The sequence below is a fragment of the Castanea sativa genome, chromosome 12 (genome assembly GCF_040712315.1).
Source record: "Castanea sativa cultivar Marrone di Chiusa Pesio chromosome 12, ASM4071231v1".
Taxonomy (NCBI): Eukaryota; Viridiplantae; Streptophyta; class Magnoliopsida; order Fagales; family Fagaceae; genus Castanea; species Castanea sativa.
Window position 1 is genome coordinate 32,453,888 of NC_134024.1, and position 12,563 is coordinate 32,466,450.

General features: G+C 38.1%; 1 protein-coding gene across 1 annotated transcript; it reads right to left on the reverse strand.

Annotated features, from left to right (window-relative positions):
• Positions 1-463: 463 nt before the first annotated feature.
• On the reverse strand, positions 464-2,705 carry LOC142620533 (uncharacterized). Its single transcript, XM_075793892.1, has 3 exons — positions 2,409-2,705; positions 1,173-1,871; positions 464-769 (listed from the first exon to the last, which is right to left on the reverse strand). Exons 1-3 carry the CDS (start codon positions 2,703-2,705, stop codon positions 464-466), a joined length of 1,302 nt encoding a protein of 433 aa, XP_075650007.1.
• Between the last annotated feature and the right edge of the window lie 9,858 nt (positions 2,706-12,563).

A 12,563-nucleotide genomic window follows, 5' to 3' on the forward strand; every position in this document is an offset into this window, starting at 1 on the left:
TATGAAGGGGTTACGTGTATAATAAAGTCTTGGGATATAATTTATTAATAAGGCCTAGAGTGCAATTATATTTATATAGTGGTATTAAATATAATTAATGGTAACTTTGTGAGAAACATACAGAATTTTTATGAGAAGAGTTTAGAAAAGAAAAAGAAACTGTGTGTGAGAGAGTGTGAGACACACTTTCATTCTCCCTTTGAAAAACTGATTGAGAGACCACACATCTTGGGCGTAAAGTGGAATTGGAGTGAAGATTAAAAGTGTTCCCAAGTGCTTCTAATCTTTGTTTTGAATTTCTCCACACCAAGGTACGCTATGTTGTTCTTAAATTCTGAAATTTACATTGTGCACGTTATCAATCATGAATGAAATAGATCCTAGTTCGTCGCTTCCGCTGTGGGTTTTGCATGAGATGCAAAACCAGAATTTTTTCCTTCAATATGAATATACCTGTCTTTTGCTAATGGATCTGCAATCCAAGGAAGTGATTTAACTCTCCAATCATGCTCATCTCAAACTCAACTTGCATGCGTTTAGAGAAACCATGAGCAAGTTCATCCTTTGTTGACCCAAAGATGACATCATCAACATAAACTTGAGCAACTATCAATTCGTCGTCTTCCCTTTTTATGAAGAAAGTTTGATCAGCTTTTCCTCTTGTGAACCCATGTGACACCAAGTATTGTGTGAGCCGATCATACCAAGCTCTAGAGGCTTGCTTCAAACCATAGAGTGCCTTTTTAAGGTACAACACATGATCCGGAAACTAGGGATCAATGAATCCTTTTGGTTAAGTCACATAAACATCTTCTTTAAGGAACCTATTTAAGAAGGCAGTCTTGACATCCATTTGGTAAAGCTTAAACTTTAAATGGCATGCTAGGTCAAGAAGAATCCTAATTGACTTCATGCGGGCTATTAGAGCAAATGTCTCATCATAGTCTACTCCTTCCATTTGTGAGTATCCTTGAGCCATAAGACAGGCCTTATTGTGAATCACATTGCCCTCCTCATTAGTCTTATTGCTAAAAATCCACTTTGTGCCGATGATATGCTCACCCTTTGGTCTAGGCACTAGTGTCCAGACATCATTCCTTTGAAATTGAAGCAGTTCATCATGCATAGCCTCCACCCAACTTTCATCCTAAAGTGCTTCCTGTAAGTTCAACCTGCGACAAATAGCAAGAATAAGACACAAAGTTAGCAACACATTTATCAACTATGCATTTCCTTAGTGTAAGTTCATTCATATTTCCCACAATAGTTTCAAGATGATGATTCAATTGAATTCTGGAGGAAGGTCCTTTCTCTTTATGAGACTCAGTGTCAGGTAAGAAAGATCTATCTGCTGAACCTTCTGCAACACTTGGAGTACCGAGAGTACTTGGAGAGGCAGGCTCTTGATCAACAGGTTCTTGAATGTCCTTAGGCTCGGGAGGAAGAATCTCTTTAGGGATTTCCTCACTAACATTCTCAGAAAAGGACTCTGAAGCTTCGTCGATTACAACATCTACCGTTTCCATTACTTTCTTGGTTCTCTTGTTGTATACTCGATAGGCCTTGCTTGTGGAGGAGTATCCCAAAAATATTCCTTCATCGCTTCGAGAGTCAAATTTTCCCACATTCTCTCTATCCTTGAGAATGAAGTAAGTACTTCCAAAGATTCTGAAATACTTGACATTCGGCTTCCTTCCCTTCCATAGCTCATAAGGAGTCTTTTTGGTATCGAGTCTGAAATATACCCTATTAACCGTATGACACGCAGTGTTGACTGTTTCTCCCCACAAGTTTCTGGCCACACCCTTGTTGTGCAGCATAGCCCTAGCCATCTCCTGAAACACCCTGTTCTTCCTTTCTACTACTCCATTCTATTAAGGAGTAATAGGAGAAGAGAATTCTTGAGATATACCCAATCTAGTGCAAAAGGACTTCATGTATGAGTTTTCGAATTCTTTTCCATGATCACTTCAAATTCGATCAACCTTTAAGCTCTTCTCATTTTGCAATCTTGTGCACAAGGCTTCGATATGCTCAGGAGCATCTGACTTGGATCTTAGAAGAATAACCCAAGAGTACCTAGTGAAGTCATCTACTACAACCATGATATATCTCTTTCCCCTAAGAGACTCGGTTTGAGTTGGACCCATGAGATCTACATGTAGTAGCTCCAATGGTCTAGATGTAGTAGATGTCTAAGTGCCTAGATGTTTAGCTTTTGTCTGTTTCCCAAGCTGGCACGGTTCATACACAACATTGTTCACTCTACTGAGTTTTGGCATCCCCAACACTAATTCATGCTTAGATACAATTGAGAGATGTTTGTAACTAGCATGTCCCATCCTTTGGTGCCATAGATCTTTGTTTGGAAAACGAAAACTATTGTACACAATATCAACATTAGGTACCAGACTATAACAATTGTCTAAAGTGCGAACACCACTTATGAGTTTTTTTCCAGATTTGTCTAGCACAAGGCATTTTCCTTTGGAGAACAGCACCATAAAGTCTTGATCAAATATCTGGCTTATGCTCAACAAGTTCACTCTCAGACATTCTACGTATAGCATATTTGCAATATCTAGCAGTCCAGGTAAAGAGATGATTCTCTTTCCTTTAATCTGTGATTTGCTCCCATCACCGAAAGTCACATTACCACCTTTCTTAGACTCGAAGACTTTAAAGAGAGAGCGATCTCTAGTCATGTGTCGTGAGCATCCACTATCAAGGTACCACAAGCATGTATCCATTACCTTGAATGCAGAGTTCATCATAAAGCACACTTCATCATAAAGCACACTTCATGCTTTGATGACAAATCTGTAGGAATGGTGTTCTCTTTCATCTGCCATTTACAACCAAGACCTTTAACCTTCACCTTTCTCAGATGAACTCCTCTACACATGCTCAGTCTGAGGCAATCTAGTTTCTTCTTTGTCATGTTAAGATCTTTTCCAATCATCATCATAATGGCTTTCAAATAACTTTTAGACTTGCATTTTCTAAAACACTCAATTAAATAGAGATTAGAAAAACAAAATGTATTTGAGATAAGAGATATTTTCTTGCCAATGGCAGCCAAGACAACAGGGGTCAATGGATCTCACAGCAAAGATTAAACCCTAATCAGAGTGTGCCTGCTCTAATACCACTTGATAGGCCAAAAATGTATTGACCCCTTGTGATGAAAACCAATTAATTAGTCAAGTGAATTAATTAGGTTCAATTACATGCAATGAGCATGGCAGCACAAACAAATCACTAAATAACTAAAAATGTAGTAGAAATTAAATGACATGGTGATTTTTTTACGAATAGGAAAAACCTACAAGGCAAAAACCTCACAGGGTAATTTTAAGGTCACCACTCCCAAGAATCTACTATTATCAAAACAAGCGATTACAAGTAAAGGAATCCTAGTACTTTATACCAACCTACAGTTGAACCCTTACCCCAGTACCCAATTGGACTTGTTCTGTACCAACAATCTCTCCTTATATTGCACTGCTCCCAGTACGTGACTAACCAATAGATGCGCGGATGCCAGTACATGACTTGATCACCAACTTGAGAAGGATGTTGGCTGCAAAATTCTTCTGTTCTTCAACCGATGAAGATCACGAAGTTGCTTGGTCACAAAACCCTAAGATGTACAAACACAGCAGCTTCTTCAAGAACTAGGGCAAACTAGGTTTCCTAGTCACACTTGAGGAATTATGTTCTTGTGCAATTGTGCTCTTGGCTGTGCAACCTGATACAACCCTTAAAATAATCCTTATATATGCTTAGAGTTGTGAGAAAAGAAAGCCCAAACACATACTCACGGATTAGATGAAAAACAGTCCTAAAAAATTGAGTTTCATAAACCTCGATAGATAGCTATCTATCAAGCTAGCTGTCGAGCCATTGGCTTCAACAGCTTTTAAACCACGATAGATACTAGCTATCAAGCTTTAATGGACAGCACTTCTTCACTTGATTCTTGGACAAATTTGCATGGCTTTAACACTTGAACTTGAAACCTTGTTTCTTGAAGTATTAAACACATCCTAGATCTATCCAAATACAAGTATAGTGTGTTTTGTCAAAAGTTAGCCAATATATAAAATGTTGACATATGTTCCTAACATCCAATCACATATGTCCTAACAGAGATATCTGTCGAGACCTCGATAGATATATCTGTCGAGCTATCTATTAAGATTCAGTAATCCTCGATAGATATTATTTGTTAGTGGTTGTCGAGAATTTGTCCAGCTTTAATGAACAACTTTTCTTCACTTGTTTCTTGGTCCAATCTTCATGGCTTTAATACTTGGCTTGAACAACATGTTTCTTGAAGTACTAAACCCATCCTAAATCTACCCAATTACAATTAAGTGCATTTTGTCAAAGGATTAGCCAATTACATAAAATATGCCCTTAATAGGATCCATGACACAGAGGTTGTACCTTCCTCTCTATATGAACAGGTTCTATTTCCACATAAAGGTGCTATTGTGACCATATATGGTGATACTTTGATGATGCCTAAGCCTATCTTTCGTATCGATTCTGTGAAAGAGCCACAAACCTTGGATGTCTTTCAAATTAAGAGGCATAGCTTTAAAAGGAGAGAAGAAGAAATGGAGAAGATCCTGATGGACTTTGCTCCCTATAGTAACTACCTTCCAGGGATGAACTTGGGGAGAACTATGAAGAAGCTTACTGTTCAGGTCCCGATGATTCCTACTACCACACCACCTTTTGGGCTTGGCTATAAGCCCACTGATGATGACTTGTTAAAGATGGAAGTGAGAAAGATGGCCCGAGCCTGAGCTAAAGCCAAAGCAAAGGGACTTCCTTGTCCCCTAGAACCCCTAAAGCCCTATACTCCTACATTGAATGAGAAGTTTGTCATAGCTGGGGAAAGTCAATGCTATTGGGGATTCCCTGAACCAAGAATTGATCCTGTGACGAGGACATTGGTGCCTGGGTTCGAATTATTACTCGAGTGCAACAACAAGATTCCAGAACTAAAGAATGAAAACAAAACTTGGGTTCCAATTGATTGGGCTAATTACATGGACCCTGACGATATGACCACACTCCTTGGAGGTGCCATTTGCAATATCGAAGATGAAGAATATTGGGAGGCTAGTTAGCATGCATTGAAGAGCCTGTATGAACTAAGAGCCCATGATGAAGATGAAGAAGGGGGAGCAGCCGCTAGTGATGATGATGAAGGAAGTGATAACGAGAGTAATAGTAGTAGTGACAGCAGCAGTAATGACGGTGGACATGATGATGATGATAGCAACAGCGACAGTGAAAACAACAACAGTGAAGATTATGATAGCCAATACAGTGCCAATGATTGGGGTGAACCCCCTAGTGATAGAGAAGATGAAGACACAGACCCTTTCTATGAAGAATTTGATGATGATGTAGACTATTATGATCAAGATATTGAAGATGATGCTAAAGCTAACAGGTGGAACGATACTGATAGTGACCAATACAAGCTAGTGAATGTGTTGGAGAATGCAAGAGAGGAGAATCAACAAGCCAATAATATGTACTATGAGGAATACCCCTATGGGGCACCTTTCAGATTGGAGCTCTATCACTGATGCCAGTTCAAGATTTGGTCCTCGATATGACAAACATGGTAGAGAGATTCAAGCGTTGGGGTCATATTACGACTCAGAATCTGACTCACTAACCCCATGAGCCGAAAAAAAGGATGATATAAATGCTAGTTGGCCACTCTAGATCAAAAACTGATGGTCCATTGTCTCATAATCATGACACTTGAGAATGCTAAAGATGACAATGAGAAGATGGAGGAGGGCAAATCACAACATCTTCTCAACACACTTACTTGGGCAACAAAGGAAAGCACGATTTGTTTGATGAGTGGATGGATAACATAGAGTGTCTGGATGCCTTTATGACCGACAAGCCTACAGACATGGAGATTGATGAAGAAACCATAAAATTTATGAATGAATACCCTATAGTACTGATGCTGAGGTAAGAAGGAACTTACTAGGAGCCACCTGCCATCATTGAAGCAACTACTGAGTTGAAAAATTGGGCATGGAAGGGAGCCGCCCACCCCAAAGAGGACTCCGTGAAGAAGATCAAAACCGTCATGTTAATCACTTTTTCCAAGAAGATCAAGACCGCTGAGCCAGTTGTTAGGACATATGTGATTCATGTTAGGAACATATGTCATTTAGAATTGGCTAATCCTTTAACAAAATGCACTTTACTTGTAATTGGGTAGATCTAGGATGCGTTTAATACTTTAAGGAACAAGAGTTCAAGTTCAAGTGCTAAAGCCATGCAAATCTGTTTAAGAAACAAGTAAAAAAGTGCTGGATTTTAAAGCTTGACAGTTAGCTCGACAGATAAAATCTATTGAAGTTTAAAAGGCAGCTTTAGCCCAATGCTCGACAGCTGCTCGATACATAAGCTATCTATTCAGATTTATGAAAATTAGATTTTCAGTTCTGATTTCATTCCAATCCATAAGTACATGCTTAAGTTTTCTTTTCTCATAAGACCTAAACATATATAAGGATTATTTTAAGGGCCGTCAAAGGTTGCACAGTTGCATGAGTGTGAGCAAAGTATTGTTCATGGAAATTGTGACCGGAGAAAGAATTTGCCCTAGTTCTTCTTTCTCTTAAAGAGGCTACTGCGTTTGTACACCGTTGGGTTTTGTGACCAAGGAGTTTTGTGATCTTCATTGTGTTGATGAACTGAAGAACTTTGTAGCCAACATCTTTCTCAAATTGGTGATTAAATCGCGTACTGGATCCACACATCTATTGGTTAGTCAAAGCCCTTGAGTACTAGGATCCTCTTGGAGATCTACTCAAAGCCCTCATGTTACTTTTGAACTTGAATGGTTGCAATTCTTCCCCCACTTCGCCGGTTCAAGGGTTCGCTAAAAGGAAAGGTTCTTCCAAGGTGTGGAAGGAAAAAGGCTCAAAGTGATTTTATCACTTTTCTCTCTCTCTCCTTCTCTATTTTTGCTTGTGTTACTTGTGTGTTTTGCTTTCTTGTTTTGAGTCAGTCTAGTTTTATGCATTGCTTTGTTCAACATGTTTTTGTTTAGTTCTTTTCAGTTTTGCTTTAATTTTTTTAAGATAAATTTTTTTTTGAGAAATCAGAAAAATACAAAAATAGTGTATATTTGTGTGCCAATGTACTTGTGTACCTTGAATGGCCATTGAAACAATGTTTTCTAAACTTTGTATCTCTTGTAGCTTAGATAAGCATCTCTATGCACAACTAAGAAAGTGAGCTTTGTGGCTCGTGTTTGTGATGAGTAAGATTAAGTAGTCTTTTGTACTTAACATTCATATCACTCTTTTTGACAGGTTGGACTAGAAAATCCTAATAGAAAGGCATAAATAACAATCTCACCACTATTGCCCGCCAATCATGAAATGACATCTATATGTTTCGGCATAGCAAAAGTGCAATGTCAAAAGCTAAACATAATTGGTTAATTTATCACAAGGGGTCAATACATTCTTGGCCTATCACCAATCACTCCTGCCACGAACATTGTTTCTTTCCCTGTTGAGTTTATTTCTGCTAGTATTTCTATTCCTATTAAGACTGTTTGTGATAGTTTTCCAGTTCAGTCTGTTAAGAACACTTTTCCTTTTAGTATGATTTTTTATTCTACTTATTTATTAGCTTTGAATGTTTTTATTTATGAAATTGGTAAAGAAACTCTTGATAATAAGGAATTAAAACATGGACACCTAGATCCCATAAAAGAAGAAACCCAATCTATTAACCTAGGAACTGATGATGAACCTAAAATGATACAAGGGGGCAATACCCTAACTACTTCTAAGAGAGATGCTTTAGTGGCACTACTGACAGAATTCAAAGAAGTCTTTGCATGGCCATATGAAGACAGGCCTGGGATTGATACAGATATAGTATAACATTGCATTCCAACATATCCAACCATGAAGCCGATCAAGCAAAAATTGAGAAGAATAAAGCCAAAGTGGACTCTCAAGATCAAAGAAAAGGATGAGAAACAATATAATACAGGATTCTTGAGGGTGGTCAACTATCTAGAGTGGTTAGCTTATGTGTTTCCCGTACCAAAGAAGGATGGGAAGGTCAGAATGTGTGTAGACTTTTGAGATCTGAATAAGGCTAGCCCAAAAGATGATTTTCCTTCGCCTCACATTGATGTCCTAGTTGACAATACAGTAGGTCATGCCATGCTATCATTCATGGATAGATATTCAGGGTATAATCAGATCAAGATGGCTCCAAAATATATGAAGAAAACCTCTTTTATTACTCCATAGGGGACATATTGCTACAAGGTCATGCCATTTGGCCTTAAAAATGTTGATGCTACTTACCAACATGCAGCCACCACTTTGTTGCATGATTTAATCCACAAAGAAGTAGAAGTTTATGTGGATAATATGATAGTCAAGTCCAAAGACCACGAAGGGCATATGCCGGCTTTGAGGAAGTTCTTCTAAAGAATCCGATTCTACAAGTTACGATTGAATCCCAAGAAATGCACTTTCGGAGTCACATCTGGAAAACTGTTAGGGTTTATGGTAAGCAAAAGAGGAATAGAAGTAGATCCTAAAAAAATCAAGGCAATTGTAGAAATGAAACCTCCAAGAACTAGGAAGAAGATCCAAGGATTTCTAGGGATGATACAGTACATCAACAGGTTCATAGCCCATAAAAGAAACTCTTGATAATAAGGAATTAAAACATGGACACCAAGATCCCATAAAATAAGAAACTCAATCTATTAACCTGAGAACTGATGATGAATCTAAAATGATACAAGTGGGTAATACCCTAACCATTTTTTAGAGAGATGCGTTAATGGCACTACTGACAGAATTCAAAGAAGTCTTTGCGTGGTCATATGAAGACATGCTTGGGATTGATACGGATATAGTACAACTTTGCATTCCAACAGATCCAACCATGAAGCTGGTCAAGCAAAAATTAAGAAGAATAAAGCTAGAGTGGACTCTCAAGATCAAAGAAGAGGTTGAGAAACAGTATAATGCAAGATTCTTGAGGATGGTCAACTATCCAGAGTGGTTAGCTAATGTGATTCCGGTACCAAAGAAGGATGGGAAGGTCAGAATGTGTGTAGACTTCAGAGATCTGAATAAGGCTAGTGTAAAAGATGATTTTCCTTTGCCTCATATTGACGTCCTAGTTGAAAATACAACAGGTCATGCCTTGCTATCATTCATGGATGAATATTCAGGGTATAGTCAGATCAAGATGGCTCTAAAAGATATGAAGAAAACCTCCTTTATTACTCCATGGGGGACATATTGCTACAAGGTCATGCCATTTGGCCTTAAAAATGTTGATGCTAATTAACAACATGCACCCACCACTTTGTTGCATGATTTGATCCACAAAGAAGTAGAAGTTTATGTGGATAATATGATAGTCAAGTCCAAAGACCACGAAGGGCATATGCTGATGAGAATCAACAAGCATTCAAGGATCCATTGCATGTTCCAGTTGGGCCTATTACAAGAGCAAGATCCAAGAAGATCAAAGAAGCACTTAATGGGCTGATTCAAGAGATTTGGGCTGATTCTAACGCAGGACATTCCAAGCTTGGCCCAAAGGAAGCTGACAACATAATAAATTTAATTCAAACTATTTAGGGTTGATCTAGCTTAATTGCGAGTGATTTATGGCATGAATTAATGGCTGATTGACTATCCAGCTCTATATCAGTTATGGCAGATTTTTTCCTATTTTGGATCTACTAATTTCAGACCAAATCAACTTTTATTTAGGGTTTTATTATTTAGTACGTTTTTTAGGTATTTTCCTTGTTTTTAGGTGCATTTAATGTTTTTTAGGTCAAATTTGATTCCTGATATGGTAAGGTATCAATTAGGAGTTATTTTAGAATATATTTTCTTGTCTGTCAAGTTTTATGGAGTCCTTAAATAGGCTATTAAGTTTGTAAAGGTTTTTTTTTATATAATATTATTGAATAAAAATCAGAAAAGGTGAGGCTTTGCTCTTCTTTTGGTTCTTCAAGAACTGTGAACTTATCAGGGATTATTCCTTATGGCGTTTAAACTTTATACCTTTGGTTCGTGATTCTTTATAATCATTGGGTCAAGGTCAACTTATACCTTTGGTTCGCGTTTCGATTATAAACGTTCGGTCAGGGTTTCTATCAAAAATCTGAATTTTAGTTTTCTTGGTTAAATATTCCAATATTTTTGTTGGGTCTCAAAGCGTGTCGATTGAGGTTCGCATCATTTGGTATCAGAGCACAGATTCTAAAATCAGTTTTCTATCCCTTTATTTTTTTTTTTTCAGTTATCATCCTATCCTATTCCTTTTGTATTCTTCACTCATTTTTCTTATTTTATTTTATTTTTTTTGTTGAAGTGCACTAGGTTAAAATCGTGCACCCAGCTCATTAAAAAGAAAAAAAAAGAAAAAAAAAGAAAAGACATCAGAACAGAATTAGAAAAAAAAAAGAAAAAAAAAATTTTGTTTGTAGTTTCAATTCTCTAAGACCAAAATATCGTTTTTCTTTTGTCCCCTTCCTTTGATTTAGTGTTTCTGTCATATTTTCTTGCCGTTGGTATTTGTTTTTACACTACAAGTTGAATTTCTTGATCAAGTTTATTAGTTTAATGAAGAAATGAAAAGGCGAAGTTACGAGTGGAAAAAATGCAAGAGAGTTTGAGACTACTATTGGGAAAAAGCCAATTTAAGAGTGAAACACGAGTGGGAGTGACATAATTTGAGTGCAAACATGTGAGGGAGTGTTGTGAGGAATTATTTCTAACAATTCTCTGCTGTTTCAAAAGTATGTCTTTCAGGTATGAAACATCAAATAGGGAAGGAGGGAAGGAGTCGTCCATCATTTTACAGGCTATGCAACAACAATTTGAACGCATGAACGTGGTGTTTAATGAGATTCGGGATCGGATGGATAGGCAAGACACTGTTATTGCTACTTTGCGTGAGGAGCGTCCCCAAAGAGGGCCTAATGCTAGAAGGCAAGAAAGGCATTCTCGCATGAATGATTCTGATGACTACCACGAGCATGAGTTTGAAGATGAAGAAGATCAAGCTTCATTGAACAATGAGGGCAGGTTTGTGCCAAGGGGAGAAAGACGTGACAGAGGTTTCCGAAGAGATCCAAGATGGCAAGATGGGACTGACAGGAACCTAGGAAACATAGAAATGAAGATACCAACATTCCAAGGGAAAAATGATCCAGAAGCATACTTGGAATGGGAGAAGAAGGTGGAGTTAATCTTTGAGTGCCACAACTACTCTGAGGAGAAAAAGGTAAAACTCGCTATCATTGAGTTTACTGACTATGCTATTATATGGTGGGATCAACTTGTGATGAACAGAAGGAAAAACCATGAGAGACCTATTGAGAGTTGGGAGGAAATGAAGGCCATCATGAGGAGGCGGTTTGTTCCTAGTCATTACTATAGGGACTTGTATCAGAAATTACAGAGTCTTACTCAAGGCTATATGAGCATGGATGACTACCACAAGGAGATGGAGATTGCTATGATTCGGGAAAATGTAGAGGAGGATAGAGAAGCTACCATGGCAAGGTTTCTGAATGGGCTAAATCGCGACATTGCCAACGTGGTGGAGTTGCAGCACTACGTGGAGTTGGAGGACATGGTGCACATGGCAATAAAGGTGGAACGACAGCTTAAAAGGAAAGGAACTAGGTCATTTCAAAATTCAGGCTTCTCTACTTCATGGAGGTCAAATGGGAGGCAAGACGAAGGGGCTGTTTTCAAGTCCAAAGCCGAACCACCAAAAAGGAAAGATGATGCTCCCAGTGTCAACGAAGGTAAAAATGAATCCCAAACTCGTAATCGTGATATTAAGTGTTTTCGTTGTTTGGGAGTAGGTCATATAGCGTCACAATGCCCAAATAAGAGGACCATGATCGCACGTATTGATGGAGAGGTCGAAACTAAAAGCGAGGAAGATGATGACCAGATTCCATCACTTGAGGATGCTTGTGATGAGGAAGTGGAGTATCCAGTTGAGGGCGAGTCACTTGTGGCTAGGCGTGCTTTAAGTGCCCAAGTTAAAGAGGATGACATGGAACAACAAAGAGAGAACATTTTTCATACTAGATGTCACGTCAACAACAAGGTATGTAGTATGATTATAGATGGGGGGAGCTGTACTAATGTGGCTAGCACTACTTTAGTTGAAAAATTGAATTTACCTACCTTGAAACACCCTAGACCATATAAGTTGCAGTGGTTGAATGATTGTGGAGAGGTTAAGGTAAATAAGCAAGTATTGGTTTCTTTTTCAATTGGGAGGTACAAGGATGAAGTACTTTGTGATGTTATTGTTGGGGTTTATGCCCTAAAACCCAATTTATTGGCGTGTATTTAATAATTAAATTGTTTAATTATATGAGACTATCTATAAATGAACTAAGACATTATCATAGTCCATGAGATGCATTGTATGTGATTTATGTGAAAAGTCACAGAAGATATAAATCACAAGTTCTT